At 46.1% G+C, this 26,436-nt stretch overlaps 2 protein-coding genes across 2 annotated transcripts in view; both read right to left on the reverse strand.

Moving 5' to 3' along the window:
• Ntn1 (netrin 1) overlaps nucleotides 1–15,977 on the reverse strand; it is a 223,830-nt gene extending 207,853 nt beyond the window's left edge. The window contains exon 1 of the mRNA XM_029557540.1: nucleotides 15,837–15,977. The gene's annotated coding sequence lies outside the window, so the exon portion shown is untranslated. The remainder of the gene's footprint in view (nucleotides 1–15,836) is intronic.
• A 3,889-nt stretch (nucleotides 15,978–19,866) lies between these two features.
• Nucleotides 19,867–20,367, reverse strand: LOC108490070 (40S ribosomal protein S27-like). Its single transcript, XM_017795026.1, has 2 exons — nucleotides 20,208–20,367; nucleotides 19,867–19,985 (listed from the first exon to the last, which is right to left on the reverse strand). The coding sequence occupies exons 1-2, from the start codon at nucleotides 20,365–20,367 to the stop codon at nucleotides 19,867–19,869; spliced, it is 279 nt and encodes a 92-aa protein (XP_017650515.1).
• Nucleotides 20,368–26,436: the final 6,069 nt, after the last annotated feature.

Consider the following 26,436-nt stretch of genomic DNA (forward strand, 5'->3'; position numbering starts at 1 on the left):
GCCGCCGCCGCCGCTGCCGCCGCCACTCGCGCCAGGAGTCGGGGGCGGAGGGGAGCTCGGAGGCGGGGCCGCCGGGCGGGGCCGGCCAATAACGTCGGAGAGCAGCCGCCGGCTCACAAGCAAAGTTTTAACCCCGGGAAAGAAGAAAGTTAAAGCAAACCGGCCCGGGATGCTCCAGAGGGCGAGAGCGAGCGGGTGGGAAGCCGGCAGCCGGAGAAAGAACTGCAAAGACAAAGAAAAAGCGAGAGGAGCGCCCGGGGAAACCCCGGAGAGGGGGCAGGGCCCGCGCGCACCCCGTGGTGGGTGGTGGGGAGGACGGTTTTCTCCCTCCGGGTCCCAGCCAAACACATCTGTGTTTGTTTTCTTTTCTGCGCCGAGGTCGGGCCTTCCTCTAACCCAGCCTGATGGCCCCGGTAGCTCCGTGTACAGGGCCGTGCCCCAATGGGCACGCAGCCCCAGGGGTGTGAGGAAGGGGAAGAGGACATGACCTCTGCCTGCTCCTTACTTCTGCCCCAAGGCCTCAGGGTATGGGGACAAGTGGCCGCTGGCCTGAACCTCCCAGAGTTGCCCCTGTCTTGGGCCTGTTTATAAGGAACGCAGTCCGCAGTCCGGTTCATGCCTGGAGGCTGTGGTGGGCAGGAGGCTAAAGGACCGGAAGCAGGAACGCACCTAGATGCTAGCCTACACCTCTCACCGACAGGTCTGCGGGAGCCTCAGAGGTGAGGCCAGCTCAGGCCTCCCGAGGTCCCCTGAGGCTTATAGGTACTTGCTTCCTCCTGTTTTTAAGTGTACCTTCCAGATCCCAAAAACAACTTTGCAAAGTAGTTAGTGACTCCATTTTACGTATGAGAATATTGAGGTCCCAGGGGGTGGAGAAACCATCCCCCAGATCTCCCAGTTAATAAAAAATCAAATGCAGATATAGAAACCTGGGCTTCTAGCCTGGGATGGTGGTGTTGTGCAGTAGGTGGTGAGTTCTCCAGAAACTGATGCAGGAGGACTGCTTAAGCCCAGTAGTTCAACACCAGCATGGTCAACATACTCCATCTCAAAAGAAAGAAACCTAGGCCCCCTTCTCTCCATCATATTTGTCAAATGGATAATCTAACTCGATTATAGCCTCATAGGGCATCCTAAGTCCACCCAGTTTCTCCTGGCCTTATTCTCTGTCACCTTAACAAAAGGACTGAGGACAAGGACAGTAACCTTTGACCATCTTGAAAGCCATAGCCAAAGAGCTCAGGGAAGAGAATCATCAGGGCTGAGAGTTTGGAGCATTATTTATGTTGGTTTATTTGTTATTTGAAGTGTGTGAGCCAGTAACAGACCTAGATGAAAAGCCCCAGTCCTGGTTCTGGCCCAAGAGCTCTGGCCCTCCATGCTTTAGTTCCATTGCCTGCCTCATTTCAGCCTTACTGTCATTTTCATAAATTCTGAGACTCTCAGAAAGGGCCTCAGGGCTCATCTGGCCCAGCTCAGTCTCCTTGGAAGAAGGCCTTCCCCATTCTTCCTGAGAGCTGGCCACCCAAGCCAGCTCTTCCAGAGAGAAGAGGTAGCCACAGCCCAAAGAAATCAATCCATGTCAGTTCAGGGCAGCCTGGACTTACCCTCAGTCCCTGGGGTTGTGCTTTAGCTCTGCCTGCTTCTGTGGTTTACCACTCTGTGTTCTGTTTACGCTTTGCCTTGTGGCAGAAAAGACTGCAGGTGACTTACAAGGGTACTTAAATATGGCAAAATAACATAAATTAGAAGTGAAGTGAAAGGAAATAAATGTTTAGCCATTGTGGACTCTGAACTCTCAGTGGTATGCTGGAACGAGACAGAATACTTAGAACACACTTTGGAGCCAAGAGAGCCTGGCTTGCAGCCCTGGCAAGCCTTTGCATCTTTCTGAACCTTGGTTTCCTCATCTGTAAAACAGGGATGCAGATAATTATTTCATAGGCTCTTGAGCATTAAATGAGTTGATACATATGAATATTATTGCTTCTATATGCATACATAGTGTAGCAATATAATACACTCAAATATACTGTCATGTGTGTGCCTGTGCAAATATACATAAAGCCAGGGTGGGGGATATAGATCAATGGGAGAGTGCTTCCCTAGCATGAGAGCCTTTGGCTCAATTCCTAATACTGAAAATAAATAAATAAATGAATAAATGAATGAATGAATAAATAAATAAAATATACAGAAATCCAGGCACACAGTGACTATGGAAGTATGAGTTATTGGTATTAAGTTTCTGGAGCTATACAGAAAATAAGTGTACCCATGTCATGTAATGCCTGCGGAGGACAGAAGAGGTGTCAGATCCCCTGGAACTGGAGTTACAGACAGTTGTGAGCTGCCGTGTGGATGCTGGGATTCAAACCCAGGTCTTCTGCAAGAACAGTCAGTGTTCCTAACCACTGGGCCATCTTTCCAGCCCAAAAATTTTAATTATTTAAAGAACCTAATTATATGGAAATATTTTCATAACAGTGCAAAAACATGCACAGTGTAGTGTCATTTTTATTTTTTAGAAGTATGCAAAGATATTGTTAACAATGGTTATGCCTGAAAAGGGAAATGATCAATGATTTTTTTTCTTACTTATCCTTATTTATATGTTTTCAATTTTCTAGAGTACAATAAGAAGGAAAGCCGAGGGGGGGAGTAAAGGGGAGACAAAGTAGGCATGGGAATAATGCCAAGGTGCACCCTGGAATGAACCATTCGCCTCCTGTGGGTGGGCTACCAATTTGTCCCTAAGCTTTCCCACCACCAAAATGAAAAGGAGACCATGTCCCTTACACAATTCCCAGCGTCCATGTGATAAAAACAGACCTATTACTCAAGAGAGTTACAGCCCTTCTTGGTACTAAAATCAACAGGAATTTCTCCTGGGGGGCCTCATAAAGGGAGCACAGTGTGAGGTAATGAGCAAGCATCCCCAGCAACATCCCCATAATAGTCCAAACAGTGAGCTCCATGGGGCGGGTGCTGTGATCAGTCTTCAATATAAGCTGATAGTATCAGACCAAAACACAGGAAAACATGTTCTGGCAAGGAGAGGTCTAAAAGTGACAAATTGGGGTGCTCAGCTCCCTGACCACCTAACCTGGGTGCATTTTGGAGACTCAACAAGACTGGATGGTAGAGTTCTTTCCAGTCCTTCCTCCTGCTGTGCTTCTGCTGCTGAGCACTTCTGAGGGACAGCAAGTTTGAAAGACAGCAAGTTTGAAATTGCCCTCAGTGGCTTGTGGCTCATCGGCATTGCTAGCTGTGCTTGGATCAGTAGTCTCCAGCAGGGAATGGGTGTACGCTTTCTACTTTGATTAGGGTCACTTAGGTCTAACCTGATCTTTAGTTCTTCCTCTTAGGCAGAACTGTCTCACCTTGTAATCTAGGAGGTCTGGAATCCCCTGGAATATACTAAAAGAACCCTCTTGGTCACTTCTACAGTTGGTCCAACCTTGTACAGCCACTCAAATCTCACCTGTCCATTCAGACTTTGGAAATTATCCTCTCTGCTTTCTCTCTCCGAGGTGAAATGGTCCTCATCCTTTCAGTGATTTCTTATTGGGTTTCTGTCCACTCTGCAGTCTCTCCAAATGCACTCTAATTTGTCAGTGTCCCTTCCTACAGCCTGCTGCCTTTTGAGGAGACAAATGAAAAAAACAGATGTTCAAGTGTTGCTTCTCAACACTGTATGTTATAAATACACAGCCAAGAAAGCATGTCAGGCACTGAGCAACAGGATCCAGGGTACAAACTAGAGTTTAAAACAACAGTTAGGGTTCTTGGGTGAGAAAGCAAATTCCCAGGTGTTTCTGCAAAGAATGCATTAGGAGGGAGGAGCCACCATTCCTGCCACACAGTCTTCCCTAGCTGTGATGCCCAAGGACACAACACCCTAGGAAGGGGAGAATGGGAAAAAGTCATCAAAACTTAGAAATAGCCCGAGGAGGAAAACCTGGAGATTCAGGTGTCCTAGCAACAAGATGGGCTAAGAAAGTTTCCAGAAGGAGGGGCAGTGATCTTTGTCACATGCCTTAAAGGTCAAGATAAGATCTGAAGGGAATGCTTTGGATTAAACCGACAAGGAAGCCATTGGTGACCTTGACTGGCAGTTGCAGAGGGGTGGTGCGGACACAAGCCAGTCTGCCTCAGGTTGTGGACCCAAAGCGAGGTGAGAAAGTAGAGATAGCAAGTGTAGACAACTTCCGAGAAGTGTGAGAAGTGTGACGACAGGTGGTTGGAAAGAGAGCAGAGACCAGCAGGAAGGTGACAAGGGAGCAGGGCAGGCGGGGGCTTTCCATTGTTTATAAGATAAAGCTATTTGAACATGCCTAAATGTGATAGGAAGGAGCCAGCAGGGGAGAGAGGTGGCAATGTGATCAGTCAGATGGTCTGAAAGTTTTCCTGGGTTCAATGAAATAGGAAGTGACACTGTGGGCTGAGTGTGGGGGAGGAGCTGCTTCACTGGAGGTTTGAGAACAGGGCAGCTTGATTATAGCCTTATCATGCCTGAGATGCCTGCTGGGAAGAATAAGGGCCACACAGAGCTTGGTGACCATGTACAAGAAAGAATGGCAGCCCCCAAAACCATGGCTCCTACGTACATCCATAAACCTCAGCAGCCCCAAGTCTAGAGACACAGCTGTGTCTCTAGGCAATATGGTGGCTGGGAGCCATATGCAGCTATCTCAAATGCAACTTCAAGCAATTCAAACTAATAACATTTAAAGCAGTTGCTCAATTACTCCTGCTTTGGACAGTGCTGCTGAGGTACATTTCCACTGTCAAGGAAACTTCTGCTGTACAGCTGACTCAGAAAGACAAAAGAAGAAATGTGGTGGGGGTGACTGAGGAGGCTGTGGTCGGAACCGAACCCGGATGTCATAGGTGGAGCAGCCCTGGTGGTGACAAGCCCCACTGGGGACTAGTGGTTGGGAGAAGCTCTCTGGCATGAAGCAGAAGGAAAGACTTGGAGACAGCCTGCTGTTTGGGCTGTTACTTGGGTATTAAAGACAATTGTGGCCAGCAGCATCAGGCTTCCTGAGAGATGACTAAGAAGGTGCTGGTGTCTGTAAATCAGGAAAGGAGTGAAATAACCCGAAAGTGACTGAGGGAAGATATAGGAAGCCAAGTGGCCTGTGATTCTGGTCTTAAAGAAGTAGGTTCTTTGAGTTTTGTTTTTCTGTTGCTTTAACGAAGGTGGCAGGAACATGAGGATTCGGAGAGGGTGGCATCTGCCTTCCTTGAGCATTGGCATATATGGCATGGAGCAAAAGGACCCTCCAGAAAGAGACCTGCAGGGTGAGTGGGGTCCTGGAGGATGGTGGGCTGTGGGGTAGGTGAGGGTAAGGAGAGCAGTCAGTGAGCAAGGCGAAGATACTAGGGAAGGTGTATCCCAGGGATGGGGCCAAAGGGCGAGACTAAGGGTCTAAGAGGAAGAGGACAAGAAGACAGTACACGCCTTAGAAGTGAGATGACCAAAGTAGCCTGTGTTTTGTAAATGAGAGCTTTACCTTATTTATATATTTATTATTTCAGTATTGGGGATAGAACCCAGGGTCTCACATATGCTAGGTAAGCACTTTACCACTGAGCTATATACCCTCCAGCCCACAAGTTTTATTGTTTTGGTTGGTTGATGGTGGTGTTTTGAGGGGGCATTGCATTTGTTTGTTTTTGATACAGGGTCTCCCTGTAGCCCCAGCTGACTTGAAACTCATTATGTAGACCAGGCTGGCTTTGATCACAGAGATCTGCCTGCCTCTGCCTCTTGAATGCTGGGATCAAAGACATGTATCACCATGTTCAGCTCTTTTGTTTTTTGAGGAAGGATCACACTACATAGCCTAGACTGACCTCAAACTTGAGATCCTCCTGCCTCAGTCTTCCAAGTGCTGGGATTACAGGTATGTGCCACTACTCCCAGAATGGGTTTTACTTTTGAAATCCAGCATGTGTGATGCCTACTAGGTGCACAACCATCTTGTGCAATGATTACCTTGTCATCTCCATAACCTTGTGACTTATTATTCTCTCTATTTTACAGGGTGGTAATTTGCTGAAGGTTCTATCACTAGATAAGGAGAGGGACAGATGCTGGAACTGAAATAGTCTGATGCCAGAGTGTGAAGCTCTTAGCACTAATGGGCAAGATGGGCAAGGCCGGGCCTCAGTCCTCAGAAAGAGAGCAGAATTTAGCATGAGCCATGCCTAGATCAACTGTGTTTCTGAGCACCTCGATGGTGCAGTTAAGAGACCCTAGACTTAATTACCAGTATAAAGTGGAAATTACAGCCAGAGATAGGGCGGGGGTGGGGGCGGCATCTGGCCTCTCTAGATTGATCACATTCCCTCCAGAAATAGAAAGAAGTTGACTTGACTTAGGATAAGCCTTGATTCCGGTTCACTTGCATTTGGGTGTGACTTTGAATAAGCTGTTTTACCTATTGGAGAATCAGGTTTTTTTTTATGATAAAATAGAAGCAACCACACCCACTTTATAAACTTGTTATAGAGATTTGAAAAAGAGTGGATGGTCCGAATAGGATAGGCTTTTGTAGTAGATTGTTTTTGTGGTGCTGGGATATCCAATGTAGGGACTCACACATGTTAGGCTAGTGCTACAGTCCTCAGATCTGCTTGCTAGACCCCTTAGCCTGGAGGAATTAGAGGTGTCCTTTCATTTCAAGCCTTCTAAAGTCCAGCTCACCTGACTGGCCACTTCATTGTTGAAAGGACTCCAGGTCCTTGGAGGGTTCTGGAAAGGAGGTTAGAACATGGGAAACAGGCCTGTAGAATGTTCAGGGTTCCCAGGGATTATGCCTTTCCTCAGTGTCCTTTTTTCCTGTGTCATTGGGTCAGGCCTTCCCTTATACAGGCTTCTTAGTGAAGGATGGCAGAGTTGGGCATGGAAGTCCACACAAATGCCAAATCCTTTCATCTACTAGGGCTCTTTGAAGGAGAAAAAATGCATGTGGATAAGAGGACCAAGCAGGTGTAATTTATTTTCATTTGAAAAAACAAAAACAAAAAAAACTTTCAACAAGATCCCACCCTAAGTGCTTCTAAAATAAAGAAATTAGGTCACAGTGGGGAGGCTTTGTCATGGATGGAAGATCTGCCCCAAGGAAGGAAACAAAGGATGTAAGTGAAAGGATGGATCTCTGGGCTGAGAAACTTGGGGGGGGCAGTAAGCTTAGAGTTAGAGAGTTGGGACTCCACTCATTAACATTCACAACAGGAGAGGATCCCCTTCCTGAGACTTGCTGGCTTACAGATGACTCTGGAGTGATTCCATGGGGGAGAGGATGTCTTGAAGTATCCCTTGTGTGGATGGACAGGAAACACAGGTTTAGTACAGGGTATGTTTGGGTAGAAATAATTTGAAATAGAATGAAAGGTTATTAGCTAAAATTGGAAAAGTATCTTTTAAGACTCCACACTGTTTCCTTAAGAATATTTTTTAAGGGATTAGAGATGGCTCAGCCTTTAAAAGAACTGGCTGTTCTTGCAGAAGACTGGAATTCGAATCCCAGAACCACATGGCAGCTAACAACCGTCCATAACTTCAGTTCCAAGCACCCTCTTCTGACCTCTATGGGCATCGCAGGACACGGGTGCACTTACATACATGCAGGCATTACACTCATACATATTAGTAAAAAAGAATATTTCTCAAGCTGTGTGGCAAACACCTATAATCCCTGTACTCAGGAGGCAGAGGCAGGCATATCTCTGACATCGAGGCCAGCCTGGTCTACATCTTGAGTTCCAGGTCAGACCTTGTCTCAAAAAAATAAAATAAAATTCTCCACCAAAGTGCTATTTATTAGTGACAGGAAAATTCGTCCCTGAGCAGTATGGCTCTGCCCACTACTGAACATTTAGCATCTCTGACCCCTGGCCTCTAATGCTAGTAGGTTCCCCTCTACACATGCATGCAAACATACCACATGGCTACTCATTTGTTATTCTCTTTAGAAGGGCCATTCCCGTCCCTGTTCTCATCTACTTGAAATTTAGCCCAAATGATATGCGCCCCTAAATGGTAGGTTTAGGGTAAATTAAAGAAACAAAAGAAGAATCACTAACACTCTGGTTTTAAAACATTCAAGTCCTGCCTCTACTTACAGGCAGTAACCAGGTCTTACTGCTCTTCTTCACAATGCTGAATTATGAGCCTTGGATAGAAGCTCCCCTGTGCTGCTGTTTTTATTTAGGTCTTGTAAACAGTCCAGTTCATAGCACCCTTCATGATCCAGAACCCAGTCCCAAAGTAAATGAACAATACCTTGAGCACTGGAAAGAACCCTATCCAGGAACTACAGTCAATAGGAACCTTGAGAGTTCTTTACTCAAAAGTGTTTATAAACTAAGGTCAGAAACCTTCTGTTCTTCCAGGTGCCCAGAGAAGCCCAGATTAGGACTAGCAATTGGCGATAAGTGAATAGACAGGAAAACCTATCCCAGCCCAAACTGGGGATGCAGGACAGACTTCCCAAGGGCATTCCTGTGCAAACCTCAACGGAGTTAAAGCACTGGTGGTTCCTTAGCACCTCTTTCAGTGTACCCAGATTACAAATTTGGAAACTAAGGCCAGGGAGGCCAAGCAAAGTGCCCCAAAGCTAATATTTCCAAAGATGACCGAGTTCATTGAAGTGTGTTGTGGGTTACCCATCCAACCCCACCCAGAGAATGCCTGCTATACTGCATTTTGCTAATTTAGGTGGGGGGAATTCATTATTTTAATGGTAAAATTTTTATGAAAAATAATTACATAAACAGTTTCTATGCTTAAAGGAGTGAGTAAGCTTCTGTTAACCGCAAAAATCAATTACGTGGCACAGCTTATTTTCCCCAAATGTCAGTAAAATGAGGGATTACAGGTTTATACATCACACAGAGAAAATTTAGAGACTTGACTCCAAGAGGTGGTATAGGAGAACAGACATGGATCACTGATTCCAAACAGATTGGGTAAGTGCATGGACTTCGACCATAATAAGGTGTCAAAAGAAACTAGGATTTGATTGGAAGGAGGGAGCCCCTTCCTCACCATGGAAACTGACATCAGTCAGCAGGGCCACCATGCCAGCCCCAGAATGATGCCAGAGACTACACACAGCTGATAGACATGGCTCAGCCTAGGGGGCCACTGCCGTGTCTGAAGCTGAGCACCTGGCTTATGGGGTCTCCCAGGGAGCTCCTTGGGTGGTCAGCTGGCCCAAAACTGTACACCTGCATTAACAGTCCAGTGATGCTAGGCAAAGTACTTCACTTCCCTGAGCACAGACTTCCTCTCATGAAAAATGAGGACAGAAGCTCTCTCTTCCTTCCTCCCTCCCTGTCTCTTTCCCTTCTTTCCTTCTATGGATATCAAGGGTGATGTGTAAAAAAGAATCACAGTCACAGGGCTGGAGAGATGGTTCAGCAGTTAAGAGCACTGAGTGCTCTTGCAAAGGAGTGGGGTTCAACTCCCAGCACCTACATGGCAGCTAACAACTGTCTGTAACTCCAGTTCCAGGGGATCCGACACCCTCTTCTGACATCCTCAGGCATTGCACGACACAGGTACATCTACCTACATGCAAGCAATACACCCATACACATTAAATAAAAATAAATAAAATATTTTTTTAAAATCATATTCATGGGACTAACAGTGAAGCTCAGTGGCAAAGTACTTAGTGTGATGGTTAAAAATAATTGTCAACTTGATGGGCTGTAGAAATCACCTAGGAGAAAAGCTTCTGGGAGATTATCTTTATTAGGCTAATTGAGGTGGGAAGAGCTGTCCACTGTGGGTGGCACCATTCCCTGGACCCTGATCCTGCTCTGTATAAAAAAGTAAACTGAGCTGGGCATGGTGGTGCATGCCTTTTATCCCAGCTTTAATCCCAACATTCAAGAGACAGAGGAAGGTGATCTCTGTGAGATCAAGGCCAGGCTGGTCTCCATAGCAAGTCTAGGCCAGCTGTGGCTGCAGGGAGACCCTGTCTTAAAAGAAAAAGAAAACAAGTTGAGCTGATGGGACTGGAGAGATGGCTCAATGGTTAAGAGTACTGACTGCTCTTGAAGAGGACCCAGATTCAGTTCCCAGCATCTGCACGGCAGCTAACAACTATCCATAACTCCAGCTCCAGGGGATCCGGCATTCTCCTCTGATCTCTGTGGGCACTGCACAACACAGGCACATTTTCATACATGCAGGCAATATACTCATACACAAAATTTTTTTAAAAAGTGAACTGAGGGGCCAGAGAGATGGCTCAGCAGTTAAGAACACTGGCTGCTCTTGCAGAGAACCCAGGTTCCATTCCCAGCACCCACATGGCCACTAACAACCGTCTGTAACTCCAGTTCCAGGGGAGCCAACACCCTCTTCTGACCTCTGCAGATACTGCATGACACTGGTGCACTTACGTACATGCAGGCAATATACTCATATACATAAAATAAAAATAAATAAATAAATAAATAACATCTTTTTGTAAAAAGGGAGGTGAGCACAAGCATTTGTTATTTATTCTTTTCTTTTGATGATAGACGCGGTGTAACAAGCCGCCTCAAGCTCCTGCCACTGTGACTTCCACAAACCATGCTGAACTGTAACCTTGATCTGTGAGCCCAAATAAACCTTTTTTCCCTTAAGTTGTTTTTGCCAGGATATTGTCACAGCAACAGGAAAAATAACTAAGATACCTAGCAAGCCCAAGGCAATGGTTTGATCTCCAGCCATACAAAGCAAAATAAAAAAAACAAAGTCATATTCAAAAAACCTTGAAGTATCAAAAGCCCTAACCAATTTTTATAAAAGCACTATTACTATCCTCAAGGAGACCACTCTCTTGAGAGATACACAAACTACCCTGGACAACTGGAGATCATATACTGGGAGTGATAGCAGACACTACAGAAATATGGGACTTTAGAGCATGAAATTTTTTTTTCTTTTGGCCTTTTTGAGACAGGGTCTCCCTGTAGCCCCAGCTGTCCTTGACCTCACTATGTAAGCCAGGCTGGCCTTGAACTCACAGAGATCCGCCTGCCTCTGCCTCCCAAGTGCTGGGATTAAAGGCGTGCACCACCACGCCAGGCTGAAATACGGGACTTTAGTATTCATAATAATATTATTAATGAGTCCTTAGTAATTAGTAAGATAATGAGCCTGCTTGATAAATAACAATAAAAACTGTCTACTTCAGCTGGGGGTCAGTGAAATCTTGTAGTCACAATTACCAACCATAATGGCAGCAAACACTGTCAGAGCACTTTGCTCATTGTCAGACCCTATTGTACGACTGCATATGTTGAGTCTTGGCCTAGGTGCTTGGAAGGTCATGGAGGTGACTGAGAAGTTGGCAATGAAAATGTGAACAGCTCTGCTTCTTAGGGAAGACTGAGAGAGAGACCATAAGCTGGTTTGCAGGCCCCATGAATTGCTGCTCATTACTCTATCCCCAACACCTAGCACAGAGCTTTACACAGAGTAGGCATTCAAAAATATTTGCTAAGTGAACTCAGAAGGGTACAGCCATGGACCCTAAACATATGGAACATGGATTTCTTGGTGTTCAGTAGCATAGTTGGAGCTAAGATTAGTAGATCTGATTCAGTTCTTGCCCTAGGATCCATTTTCCAGCAATTCTTTACATAGTTAGTGTTATTGGCCTTGCCCTAGAACTTGGATGATTCTTGGCATCATCAAAATCTCATCATCTGTGCTGTGCACAGATATGCAATGTTTCCTGACTCTAGAGTAGGATCTAGGATTTTTAACCAGGAGTCAAGATTCCTGTACTGGGTAGCATCACCCAGCATGCCAGGGGCTCAGGAGGCCACTGCCTCCTGCCTGGGCCCCCTTTGCTAAGATCTGATTTTCTCATCATCTGGATAGTCTCAACAACTCACAGCAAAGGGATGAACCAAGCTGACCTTTCTGGAGGTTTGTTTAAAGCAGAACAATGTTTGTCTTGTCCAAACACTATGAATTACTCCAGAGGATCCTGCCCAGTTTTACAATCCACAGCTACAAATGGCTTACATAAATAGGGACTTGTCCCTCTCCTGCCCCCTCTCTATTCCTAACGGCTTCTCCTCCCCCTGCCCACTTTCTTCCACTCTTTCAGTCCTTCCCTCTTCCCCTCCTACCCTCTATTTTTCTGGCCCAGTATATGATAAAAGGACGGGTGCTGAGCAATCTAGGCACAGATCACACCTGGGTTATTGCTGGCACAGACCCCACTATTACTGGCTGCTATGTCTCTGGCATGGGCAGGTTTGCCTTGCTAAGGAAGCCTCTGAGCATAGTTGTATGGTCTGTGCAGGACTGGCAGTAGGCAGGGTTAGGTCTTACTGTGGTAAGAAGTATGTTGGTAAGAGGAGGCCCCTAGGTTTAGGGACTCAACATCCAGTCAGCCTATAGCCCTCTTAGGCCATTCCTCATCTGACTGGATGCTCAGCTTACCCACTCTACATATTCTCAGGGTGCCCCAGGAACCCCTCAGTCTGCCAGTCTGCTCTTGATCAAATAGGATCTATGGAGAACAATTAGGGCTCATGGGCTTGGGAAAGAGAGCTCTTCTGGGAAATGAGCCCAATTTGGGCTGTATTTCCTATATTACCTGCATCAATGTTTTGAGAAGTTTATTTAAAATGTAGTGTTCTGGGTCAGTGAGATGGTTCATTGGGTAAAGGCACTTGCTGTCAAGTCTGATGACCTAAGTTAGATCCTGCATGGTAGAAGGAGAGAACAAGCTTCTAAAAGTTGTCCTCTAGTCTCCACATTAATACACACACACACTTTTTTTTTTTTTTTTTTTTTTTTTTTTTTTTTTGCATTTTCAAGGGTCTATTTAAGGCAGGGTTTCCCTGGAGTCCCAGCTGGCCTGGAGCTCGCTATGTAGAACAGGCTGGTTTGGAACTCATAGAGAGTCACCTGCCTCTGCCTCCTGAGTGCTGGGATTAAAGGTGTGTGCTACTACATTCGGCTAATATTTTTTTTAAAAAAAAAAGAAACATAGAAAAATTTAAATAAAGTAACTGTGATGTTCTGAGTACAAGACTCATTATTCTCTCATAAAATCGACTCTAGAGGGCTGGAGAGATGGCTCAGCGGTTAAGAACACTGGTTGTTCTTGCAGAAGACCCGGTTTCGAATCCCAACACCCACATGGCAGCTAACAACTGTCCATAACTCTAGTCCCAGGGGATCTGACAGCCTCTTCTGACCTCCACAGGCATTGCACGACACGGGTACACTTACCTATATGCAGGTAATACATGCATATACATAAAATTTTAAAAATTAAAAAAAAATTTAAATCAATTCTAATCATAACCTTTTCACTGGCTGAGTGACACCACTAATCAATCACTTCAGGTTTCTTAGTATTGCCATCTATGTAGCGGTTCTAGAACTTCAGCCTGGCCATCTGAACAACTGGTCTGGAATCCTAGCATGACTCTGAACAGTGGTTCTAAAAATCTCAGCAAGATCATCTAAACAACAGTTTCAGAATCTTCATGTGTTTACTTAAACAGTGGTTCAAAAAATGACATGGCCATTTGAGTTATAAAATCTCAGCATCACATACATAAAAATCTAGCATCCCAGCATGGCCATCTGTACAGTGGATCTGGAATCCTTCAAAGGTAAGCTCCAGCTCTTAGAAAGCACAGCTTTGGGGTTGGAGAGATGGCTCATGAATTAAGAGCACTGACCATTCTCGCAGAGGACCTGGGTTCGATTCCCAAAACCCACATGGGGGCTAACAACTGTCTGTAACTCTAACTCCAGGGGGATCTGACACCCTCTTCTGACCTCTGTGGGCATTGCACAACATGGGTGCACTTACATACATGAAGGCAATACACTCATACACATAAAATAAAATAATAAAATATTTTTTAAATTAATAATTAAAAGAAAACACGGCTTTAAAGAGAGTTGGATACCAGTACTCAATTGCATCAAGGGGTGGGTGGAGCCATCCTGAAAGAAAATGTGGGGTTACTAACACTCCAAGGAGGTGTTGGTGAAGACTTGGAAAGATGCCAGGGGTGTGTACCCCCAGGGCTGGTGGTTGGAGGTGTGAGTAGTGTGTGGGATCCTTCTACACAGGGCTTCTGGCACTTGGGGCCAAATGTGACCTCATTTTATCCTTGTTTTGCAAAGGAGGAAACTGAGCCTCAGAAGGGAGGAGTGACTCCCAGTCAGAAGTTGGTGAGTGGCATGGATTCCATCTCCCTGGCACACCCTGACCTTTCCAGAACCTCCCCTTCCTCTCTGCACTCTCTTCAGGTGCAGCCTCTGAAAGAGTCAAGACCCGGTTCTCTTTCACCAATGGGAAGGACTGGACAGAAGATCGGAGGAACAAATCTGCCGGGCCAGGTGGACACACGGTGAATCTTTCCCTCAGGAAAAGTCAAATCCCAGAAGCCTCATTCTGGATGGAGTCAAGCCAGCCGAGCCCATTAGGAGATCCAGGGACCTGCTGCGGGCATTAGAGCGCAGAATCCCAGTCCGACAGAAGACAGGGGGCGCTACCAGGGAAAGGCTCCAATATTCAACCTTCATAGGCTTTTGAGGTTCAAAATGGGGGCGAATATGGGTCAGGAAACCTCCAAAGAAGAAAGCTGCCGTACGCGGGTGGACCCAGGCAGTGCAGATACTGTGTAACCTCCAGATGTCTTCCAGGGCCCGGGGGCGAAGGGAAAGATACAGCAAAGAACAAGGTCCGGTGCTGGTCGGAGATGACCCAGCCTGGCCCTGTGTCTACAATCCGTGGCCATCTAGGATCTCATGATGTGACCTTGGGAGCGCCACGGATGCTTTCGAGAAAGGATTTTGGACCGACGCTCCCGGAACCCCAAGCTCTAACATCTGTGTCTTAAATTAGCTTCGCCTCTTTCTAGCTCGACACTTGATTTTCTAATCTCGCTCTTTGTCCCCGTTGCCCTTAACCCCAGCTTCCTGTTTCCCGGTCCGCATCGGCCGGAGCTTGGGCCCCGCTCCCGCCCGCCTTTCCCGTCGAAGGCCCTCCAGTGAGTGATTCCCGGAGGCGCAGGCGGAGGCCGACGGGTCCACGGCGCGGGCCGGGGCTGTATGGAAATGGCCAGAGAAGCCGGCGGGCGCAGCGGCGATTTATTCTGGGAGTGACAGCCCCTTTGAGCGCTCGGCGAATGGCATTTTCTGTCTGTGAAAGCCTTTCTTCCCACCTCTGTTCAGATTAGCCCGGGGGATGAATGCGCCCATTATCCAGCCCGCTGACCATTCTGAAACGCCAAATTAATTACTAAGCACTGAATCAGGCGCCGGGGCCGGGGCACTGGGAGGTGTGAAAATAGCGAGCGGCTGGAGATGCGGATGGCTAGGGGTGCAGCTCCGAGAGGGCCGGGCGGGGTGGCTCTAGGAGCGGGCGCGGCGGGGACCAGCTTGGCCAGCCGCCGAGCGCGACCTGCCGGCGTGACCGTGAGCGACCGCGGGGCGAGAGGGCTGGCGGGAAGGCGTGGAGCTCGGGTCTCGGCCAGGAGCAGGCTGAAGCTGGCGCGGATCGCTGCCAGGGCGCACCAAGTGCGCGGGGCTGGGGCTCCGGCTTGAGCCCTGCTGCGCGCGGGTGGCGGTCTCCCATGCAGCGCCCCGGGTGGCCGCCCCCAGACGGTCCCAGGCCCCAGCCACCTCGCCTTCCCCGCGCAACCTCTGCGCGCTGGAGCAGCCCTCCGAGGTCTCCCCTAAACTTGGGCGCCATGCTCCGACCGCAGCACCAGGCAGAGCTATCCCCACGTGGGGCAGCCGCTGCGCTGTCCCCATCGCCGCCGATGACACTTACCTCCCGGGGACGCCCGGCAGCCGAAGGAAGAGAGCTCTCGCCGGATCCCTCCGGATTGCTCCGGGAGCGGAGGAGCGCGCTCCTTTAAAGACTCTTCCCCAAGACTCCGCCAGGTGGTGTCACGCCCGCCTGGCCCTTAGGCTCTTCACTTACCGGCCACTTGGGTACCCTGGGGCTCTGCCCGAACCTCCCTGACTCACTCTCACCCTGCTCCCTGCCGGCCTACTCCGGTGGAATTGGAAGCCGGGAAGATACTTCAGGAGGACAGGACAAGTGCAGTTTGAGACTTGAAAACCCAAGAGAAAGTCACTCACCTTGACCTTTTGCTTGGCCTGGGAGTTGTAACTGGAGGAATCTGATCATTGGCCAGGACCTGGGATGAGTATGGGAGAGCAGAGGGTCTTGTCCAAGGACATGCGATTGTGTCCTCTGCAGTCGCCTTGGGACAAGCCTGGAGTCCAGCTAACAGATCCTCTCAACCCTGAAGTGAGATGGCTGACAGACTTGCCTCTTGCAATTACCATGAAAATGACTGAACAAATAAAACAATTATGGCAGATTAACTCTTGGAAATGGGACATTTACACCTCTGAAAAGGAGGCTTTTAAGAGGACCCTGGGAAAGCAGGAGGCATCTACACCTTTCCCAGGTGAGCCAGTTCACACCATACTGTAAAACTCTGCACAGAGCTCAAGTCCTCTGCAATGCACAACAAGCTTGCAGGTATAAACTAGAATTCAAGTTTCAAGTCATTATATAATTTTTACACCTTGGGTCTTCTTCAATAATTTTTTTTAACATTTCAAATTCCATTATTAACTTTTTTTCTGTCTTCGCTATTTATTTATTTTGCGTAGATTCCTTTTTCATTCCCAGGTCTATTTTTTTAAACAAGGTTTATTTATTTTTATGTGTATGAGTGTTTTGCCTGCAAGTATGTCCACTGTGAGCATGCCTGGGGCCCGCAGAGAATGTTAGATCCCCTGGAACTGCATTTCCAGGGAGTTGTAAGCTGCCGCTCAGTGCTGGGAACTGAACTTGGGTCCTCTGCAAGAGCAAGTGTTCTTAACCACTAAGCCATCTCACAAGCCCCCAGAGTTCTATGTTTTCATTAGTTTCTTACACACTTGAGATGTTCCTGTGAGTAACCCTTGGGGAAGGTGAGTTTGGATTGTAGACTTTTTTGGTTTGTTTTTTTTTTCTTTTTTTGAGACTGGTCCTTGCTATTCAGCCCCAGTCTGACCTGGAACTCAAAATCTTCCACCTGCCTCAGCTTCCAGAATGCTGGAATTACAGGAGTGCACCACCACACCACACCACACTCCAATAACTTTTTAAAAAAAGTTTTACTTATTTTTATTTTATGTGTATGAGTGTTTTGCTTGCATGAAAGTGCGCAGTGCCCTCAGAGTCCAAAAGAGGGCACCAGATCCCCTAAGACTGGAGTTACAGATGGTTGTTAGCTGCCATGTGGGTTCTGGGAACTGAACCCAGGTCCTCTTCAAGAGCAGCCAGTATTCTTAACGGCTGAGCCAGCTCTTCAGCCCCAATGACTATTCTATTTATTAGATTTTTTTTTTACATTCGTGCCTCTGTGTGTCTGCGTGTGTGCACTGGAGGTCAGAGGACAACTTGCAGGCATCACCCTTGGTAGCAAGTCCTATTTTTAGATTCTCAAGAATCAGAACATCAGCGCCTATCATAGTGTTCATCCACCCAGGAGTCAAATGCCTTCATGCTTCTCCTGGCCTTTTAAAGATTTGTTTTTAATATTTTTAATTATGGGGAGGGAGGTATGTGCACATACGTGCAAGCACCCATGGAGGCCAGAGGCACTGGATTCCCCTTGGAACTGGAGCAGCAGGCATGTGAGCCACCAGACTCAAGCCCTCTGGATGAGCAGTATGTGCTCTTAGTCACTGAGCCATCTCTCCAGCCTCACTTCTCCCATTTTTGAGAAACTAGAACCAGGAATAGCAATATTCTTTCCCTGCCTTCAGCTTCTGGGTAGCCCAAAGCACATGTGACAATTCATTTCCTATTTCAGACATCCTTCACAGGACAGCAGTGAGCTTCCCTTTTTAGAGTAGAACTACATTGCTCTGCCTGGGTTGACGCCAGCACCAACCACACAAGGCAGCTTCTGACATTTACCAAGAGCCCTGGGGCACTTGATGTCAGAGGAGTTGGCAGTCTTCTGGGGCAGCTGATGACTCACAGACCCATCCATCAGCTGCTTATTTTCAAAGAAGAACTAGGAAATAGGCCAGCCTCTATTTTCAGACTTCTCCATGGCAAGGAAAACTAGAGTATGTTTTGAAAACAATTAGTATAGTTTTGAGCCTTTGCCAATGCCCACCAGTCTTTAAGAATTTACTGACAGCTAGGTGTGGCGGCACATGCCTTTAATTCCAGCAGAATTAAAGGCAGAGGTAGGATGATCTCTGTGAGTTCAAAGCCAGCCTGGTCTACATAGCAAGTTCCAGGTCAGCTGGGGCTACAGGAAGACCCTATCTCAAAAAGACCAAAAAAGAAAAAAAAAAAAGAATTTACTGACAACTACTGAGAGTTGAAGGGTCATCCAGGAAGAAAAACAAGAAAATCAAAAATTTTAAGTCCCAATACAACATCACATATGAATTCTACCAAAAAAACTTTGCTTACAGCAACATAGCATCAACTGGTAATACTGAGATTACAGTGGGTACCATCATGCCTAGCTTATTTTCTCCCTTCCTTCCCCTTCCCCTCCCCTTCCCTTCCCCTCTCCTTCCCCTCCCCCCTCCCTTCCTTCTTTCCTTCTTTTCTTTGCTGGGAACTCACTATGTAGCCCAAGCTGGTCTCCAGCTGTGGCAATTCTCCTGCTTCAATCTCCCAAGTGTTGTTTTCTTTCTTATTTTTAACCTTTATTTGGGTTTTTTGAGGGGTCATGCATGCCACAGTTTCAGAGTACAATTTGCCTGAATCTTTTCTCTCCTACCATGTGAGTTTTAGGGCTCAAACCCAGATTTCAGGCTTAGATGCAAGCACCTTTACCTGCTGAGTTATCTCAGCTCATTCTTTACTTTCTTTTTAAAAAATTTTATTTATTATTTTTATGTGTATGCGTTTATTGCCTGCATGTAGGTAACTGCACCCATGTCGTGCAATGCCCTCAGAGGTCAGAAGAGGCTGTCGAATCCCCTGGGACTGGAGTTACAGACAGTTGTTAGCTACCATGTGGGTGCTGGGATTCGAACCTAGGTCTTCTGCAAGAATAACCAGTGTTCTTAACTGCTGAGCCATCTCTCCAGCCCCTCATTGTTTACTTTCTTTTTTCTTTGGTCTTTTTGAGACAGGGTCTCCCTGTAGCCCCAGCTGTCCTGGAACTCACTATGTAGACAAAGCTGGCCTTGAACTCACAGAGATCTTCCTGCTTCTGCCTCCTGAGTGCTGGGATTAAAGGCATGCCACCACACATGGCCTATTGTTTACTTTCTTAAAAGAAAAAACTTCAGGGCCAGAGGCATGGCTCAGCAGTTAAGAGCATTTGCTGCTCTAGCAGATGACCTGAATTTGGTTTCTAGCATTAACACCAGGCAGCTTACAACCATCTGTAACTCCATCTCCATGTGGATCCAACACCTTCTCCTGGCCTCCTGCAGGCATTGCACTCTCTTGTAAACACTCCACACAGACACACACATACACATAAAGAAATAATCTTTAAATTTAAATTTTTTAATTTGTTTTTATTTTATAAGTGTTTTGTCTGTGTGCAATTGTACCACATACATGTAGCACCCTCGGAGGCCTGAAGAGAGAGTCGGATCCCTTGGAACTAGTTATGGATGGTTTGCTGCCACGTATAGTGGGTACTGGGACCCAAACCCGGGTCCTCTCCAAGAGCAGCCAGTGCTCTTAACCACTGCACCATCTCTCCAACCCCCAAATAAATCTTTTTTAAGCTTTTATTTATTCTTTATTTATTTTTTATATCCAAAATGTATTTATTGGGATGGTTTCTCACTCATCTTGATTCAGGGTACTTTTAGTGCTGCATTCTCCTGAAGGAACATCTTTCCGTAAGCCGTGCTTTTCTGCCTGTAGGCTGACAGAGGGCAGTGGAGCAGCCAACACACAAGACTACAGTTTGTGCATGGCTAAAGACTGTGGGGATTTAAAAATATATATATTTTATTTATTATGTTTATGTGTATGCATGTATTGCCTGCATGTAGGTAAGTGCACCCATGTCGTGCAATGCCCTCAGAGAACAAAAGAGGCTATAGGATCCCCCTAAACTGGAGTTACAGACAGTTGTTAGCTGCCATGTGGGTACTGGAATTCAAACCTGGGTCTTCTGCTAGAACAGCCAGTGCTCTTAACCACTGAGCCATCTCTCCAGTCCCAAGACTGTGGTGATTTTGGAGCATCCTGGGCATTTCACATCCATGAAGTAGGAATTGGGGCTCTGCACCAGGCACTTCTTCTTGTGTTTCCTCTTCTCCTCTTCTGGAGAGGGGTACAGGCGATCCTTTTGAAGAGGCATGTTCTCGTAGGGAGGTTGTCCCCACCAAAAGGCTTAGTCTATTTTTTAAATTCATGTATTTATTTTTATTTTATGTATATGAGTGTTATGCCTGTGTGTATGTAAGTGCATCCATGTCATGCAGTGCCCACAGAGGACAGAAGAAGGTGTTGGATCCCCTGGAACTGGACTTACCAATGATTATCAGCCACCATGTGAGTGCAACTGAACCCAGGTCCTCTGCAAGAGTAACCAGTGCTCTTAACCACTGAGCCATCTCTCCAGTCCCCCAAATACATCTTTTTTTTTTTAAGAAAAATAAAGTTGGGTGTGGTGGTGCATTCCTTTAATCCCACCACTCAGGAGGTAGAGGCAGGCAGATCCCTATGAATTCAAGGTCAGTCTGGTCTACACAGTGAGTTTCAGGCCAGCTAGGTCTACAGGGAGACTCTGTCTCAAAAAAGAAAGGAAAAAGATATAGGTTCTCTTGCCTCCATTTCTAATTGCTACCTTGGACAAATCCCTCATTTCCTCTTCACCCCCCACCCCCCATGATTGCTATTTTGGTCCCACAGTCTAGGAATCTAGGAATCTATTCATTTGTAATTAAAAAGCAACAACCTCAGCCAGGCGTGGCGGCGCACACCTTTAATCCCAGCACTCAGGAGGCAGAGGCAGGCGGATCTCTGTGAGTTCCATGAATAGAATGGGCATAAAAACAAAACAACAGCAAATGTTGAGGAGGATGCAGAGAAACCGGAACCCTCTCATAGCCATGCTAGGAGTGCTGCAGCCATTGGAAAACAGCCTGACAGTTCCTCAAAAGTTCCCCCCAGAAAACCCATGTGACTCAGCAAGTCCACTGTTAGGAATATACCCAAGAGAAATGAAAAGATATCCACACAAAACTTGTACACAAATGTTTGATACCATTAGAATAGCCAGACTCAACACAACTCAAATGTCCAAAAACTAAAGACTGGATTAAAAACATGATATAGCATATAATGAAATATTATTCAGCCATGAGCTAAAGAAGTACTGACGTGTGCTACATGAACCTTGAAAATGTTATGCTAATTGGAAGAAGCCAGCCACAAGACCATACATACATATCTGCATTTATAAGGAAATGCCCAGACTAGGCAAAGCTACAGAGACAGAAAGCAGTTTAGTGGTTGCTTAGAAAAGGACTGAATAGAAGGAAATGGAGAAGGACTGCTAATGGGCATGAAGTCTGCTTCAGAGCAATGAAAGGCAATTTTTATGATGGTTGCACAGTTCTGTGAATTTACTGACCACCAGTGAATTGTACACTTCAAGTTGATGAGTTGGGTGGTATATGAATTGTATCTCAGTATAGATGTTAAACAATACTTATTCCCCTTAATCCATACCAGGTCCTAGGATAAGCACTAGCTACATAGAAGTGAGGCAGGCTTTGTGCTCATGAATCTTACAGCATAATTGGGGGATTATGTCATTCCAGGGTCCTGTGATCTGCCAGAAGAACGAGACACACTCCTTGCACTTTAGCCTAAAGATTTCCATGGGCCACACAAAGGCAAGACTGTTTTTGATCATACCATATCTTAATACCTAGGTATTGAGTTTCTATTCTTTGTTTTCAGTCCTACTGCACTGACATAAATGGCTGAAGGCCTCTCTACTGACTCAGTATAATCCTTGACTCTCAGAGCAGTATTTCCCAAGACAGCAACTATATGCAAACCCACAGCAGAGTGATCTGGAGCAGCCTGTGGAGCCCTCGCCACCAGGCTTCAAGTCAGCCTTGCCTCTCACTGGTTATTTGAACCTACTCAGCTACTTATCTTCTTTGTGCCTTACTTTCTTCATACTCAAAATGGGGTTAAGAGTGTCTATGCCATAAAGATTTTGTATTAGATGAATTAATATAGGTAAAGTGATGGCCTATGGTAGCTGATAGCATTCTTATGCCTATCTGCAAAGGAAGATGCATCAGCTCATCGTGCATATCTGCTACTTCCCCACAGTACACTAGGTGGCACAGGTGCACCGCTTTGGGCAACAAAGATGGCGCTGGCACAGTAAACTCTGGGTCTTGATAAATGATGTGGGTGGTTTGCCGGTGCTGTAGTTGTGGTTCCATCTATGAGCGACATACAACGGTATCACCTGAAATGCAGCAACTTTTTCTAACCAGAGTGTATTAGCTACTCTAATCCAGGATGTATTAGCTACTTTTCTGTTGCTGTGATAAAACACTATGATCAAGGCATTGTGTTTTATAGAACCTACAGAAGGAAAAGTTTATTTGGGCTTATGGCTCCAGAGGGAGAGTCCATGATGGCAAAGGAAGCATGGCAGGAGGTGGCCTAAGCAGAAAGCTGAGACACAGAAACCGGGTGTGGTGATGCACCCCTTTAATCCCAGCACTTGGGAGGCAGAGGCAGCTGGATCTCTCTGAGTTGGAGGCCAGCTTGGTCTACATAATTAGTTCCAGGCCAGCCAGAGCTACATTGTGAGATCCTCTCAAAAAAAAAAGGGGTGAGGAAGCTGGAGCAACAGTCCAGCAGTTAAGAGCACTGACTGCTCTCACAGAGGACCAGAGTTCATTCCCAGCACTCACACGGTGCCTAACAGGGGTCTGTGTAATTCCATTTCCACAGGATCTGATGCTCTCTTCTGGCTTCCTCAGGTATTTCACACATGTGGAGTACTTACATACATGTGTATGAGGCAAAGAAGTTATGCACATAAAATAAATAAAATAAATAAATACAACCAATAGGAAGTGGGATGAGACTATGAACTCTGAAAACCCACCCCCACTGATATGCTTCCTCTGGCAAGGGCCCATGTCCTAAAAGTTCTATTACCTTCCCCAAACAGCACCATCCACTGACCAAGTATTCAAATACTTGAGCCTGTAATGCACATTTCACATTCAAGCCACATATAGAGAAACCAGTGAATGTCTACATATTGAGGGTACACACAGCTGGGCTCATCAGCTCTATGGCTGCTTCTGTACTGCCCACCCAGCCAAGGCTCAGAAGCAATCACCTGAGGTTTCCCACAGCACAGTCCTTCATTTTATAAATAGTTGTGATACCCCCCTTATCATCCTGAAATGCAATTTATAGATGATATAGCCTTCTGACACCCATAACTTCCTCCCCCATGTCAACATAATGTCTTACCAGTGATATAAAGAAGAAAAAGCCATATACAGGGAAATAATACCTTTGGGGATAGGGACATAAGATGGCAGGCCTATGAAGTAGACAAATCAGTGTGTAGGATGACCAAGGAGACCATAATAATACATGAAGATTGACAGAGGTGTATTGCACCAGTGATCCAAACACCTTGACTGACATTGCCCCAAGCAGCATGTTTTCCTATTTGGTGCTTGCCCAAGTTGCCTTGTTGGAAATGTTAGTGTATATTAATATTGTGAAAATAAAGCAAAACCTGTGTTCACATACAAAATAAAGTTGGGGTCCTTTTAATACTGGCTTTTTATCTACTAGGTGTTTAGTGAAACATTTAGAAACATACAGAAAAAGGGGAAAAAGGGACATGACTGTCCCCTACATGTACTGCAGGCATCTGGCAATTCTGGTCCCTGAGTACTGAATAGTCATGGTGACCCCCAGTCACCGTGACAGCCAAAATTTCCCCACAAATTTCCAGCTGAACAATAGGCTCTCCACTGAGTTCAGGATCAAAATCGCTTTGGGCATTTCTAGCACGGCTGGCATGTCCTCTGCTTTGGACTCAACTTGTGAAAGCCATTTGATTGTTTTCTAGTCCACACAAGCACACTTGTCTGGGACTAGAGCTGGGACTCAAAGAGTGTTCCTGAAGAAAAGAGGACCGTTTCCTCGAGTATCTCCTTGTGCATTCGCCCTTTGTTCAAAAAGGCTGGCCTCTCCTGCCAATCTCAAGCACAATCTAGTGGCCTTTTTGAGGCTTTTCCTGAAACCCAGCTGGGAAGCAAATCTGCACAGATGTAATCCTGATTTTAGCCACAGGGGCCAGGGTCTCTGGCCTGGGAGAATTTCCTGTGCTGTATCTGCTTGGCATGTCAATCGTGAGCTAGTCTGTTTTCTCAGGATCCAGGCTAGTGAGCCCACAACTCCTGGGGATAAAGCTCTGATGTGTTGGCAGGTACAGGCTTGTTCACAGAGCTTCATTCATTTTTCCCATCTCCACCTGCACTGGGGCATATTCCAGTTTGTATATCTGGCCCTTCCTTTCTCTCACAGCACAGTTATGGCACCTCCCTGCCCCCTCAAATTGTGGCTTGTTTGTCTTGCAAGGCAGGTATGACATGGCCTCACTGATCTACTCACTGGTATTTCTGGAATTTAACTGTGTCAGCACACCTAGACTGGTGTGTCTCCCAAGGAGAAGGGAAGCATCCTTCTCGCACATTCCATCGCTTTGGCCAGTTGACATCTCTGGGCTATCTGGTCATCCACAACAAGGAGTCAGATGCTCAGGAATTCTCTCTCGTATTCTGTGGTCTAAAAAGGACAGCTGAGGAGCATCATCAAGCAAAGGGTCCGAAACCTACGACTCTGTATATTGCTGCCATTCAAGGCCTCAAACTAGATGGTTTCTCACCCAGGAGTCCATCCATGCATCTGCAGTGTAAACCTATGTGGTTTGTCTAGTGCATAGACATTTATTGATCACCTCTGATATGTCAGGCTTGATGGGTAAACACAGTTGTGGGCTCATAGGGCTTAGAGCTTAGTGGGGAAAACAGACATTTAATAAACAATAACAAAAGAGCTGTGTGGCTGCAACTCAGATAAGCAATACAAGGAGAGAGAGACTGTAGGGGCTGGAATGTGGGCACTGTTAAGGAAGAGGCATTTAGGTTGAAACCTGAGGCATGAAGAATTAGCCAGGTGAAGAGAGTAGAGGACATTCATTCCGGTGGCAGGGACAGTTATCAGTGAAGGCCTAAGCCAGAGGCATCCTGGTGTGACCATAAAGGTCATAGCAGCAGTTGGCATTTGTTGATCACTTGCTAGATGCCCTGCTTGTTCTAAGAGCTTGACAGGTGTTTCTAATGTCAACTATCCTTTGTTTACATATAAGGAAACTGAGGCACAGAGGGATTGAGTCATTCTCCTGAAGCCCTACAGCTACAAAGCATCAGAGCCAGTATTTGGATACAGGGAGTCTGACTCCAAAGACCATATCCTTAAGCCCTATGGCAGAGGCCCTATGAAGATAAAAAGTCATGGCATCACAGAGGTAATACCATGTTGGGTCTGTGTAAAAAGACAAAGTCACATTTCCATTACCCCTGTTCAGCTGGGAAGAACAGAGGTGGTCAAGAGAAGTATACTATATTTTCTTTTTAATTGTTTTTGATGTTCTGCTTGGGATGGAACCCAGGGCTTCATTCAGACTAGGCAACTACTCTACCACTAAGCTATACTCTCAGACAGAGAATAAACTCTCTTAAAAAAAGAGGAAAATGGACTAATTTCTTAGATTAAAACAGAGTCAGAAAGAGAGGAAGAAAGTGGAGGAGCTATCTGGGAAGGTGGAGGCAAGGGATAGCTAAACTATTTTGTTCATTTTGTTCAAGTTAATGCCAATGATTAACAACGGCAAATTCCCTTTTTTAAATATTTATTTTTATTATTTTTACTTTACATGTATTGTTTTGCCTATATGTATGTATGTGCACCATATGTGCCTGTTTTCCTCAGAGGTCAGAAGAGGGTGACAGATTCCCAAGAATTGGAGTGAAGGACAGTTTAAGCCATGATGTGGGTGCTGAGAATCAAACCCAGGTCCTCTGCAAGAGCAGCCAGTGCACTTAACCACTCAGCCATCTCTCCAGCCCCAGTAGCAGATTCTCATTTGGTATTTCTTATAGGCTGGGCAGTCTTTTAAATGCATTTTGTGCATCATGTCATATCTACGTAAACAACCTTGGAAGTCAGGGCTGTCCCTTTCTTCGTTTTAGTATGAGAAAACTGAGGTACTGAGAGTAAATGATTTGCTGAAGTCATAGCAGGTCAGGGGTCTGCCTTTGAATGGGGGGATGCTGAGCAACCTCAGGACTCACCCCTG

The sequence above is a fragment of the Nannospalax galili genome, unplaced genomic scaffold (assembly GCF_000622305.1).
Source record: "Nannospalax galili isolate Female #2095 unplaced genomic scaffold, S.galili_v1.0 scaffold146, whole genome shotgun sequence".
Classification (NCBI taxonomy): Eukaryota; Metazoa; Chordata; class Mammalia; order Rodentia; family Spalacidae; genus Nannospalax; species Nannospalax galili.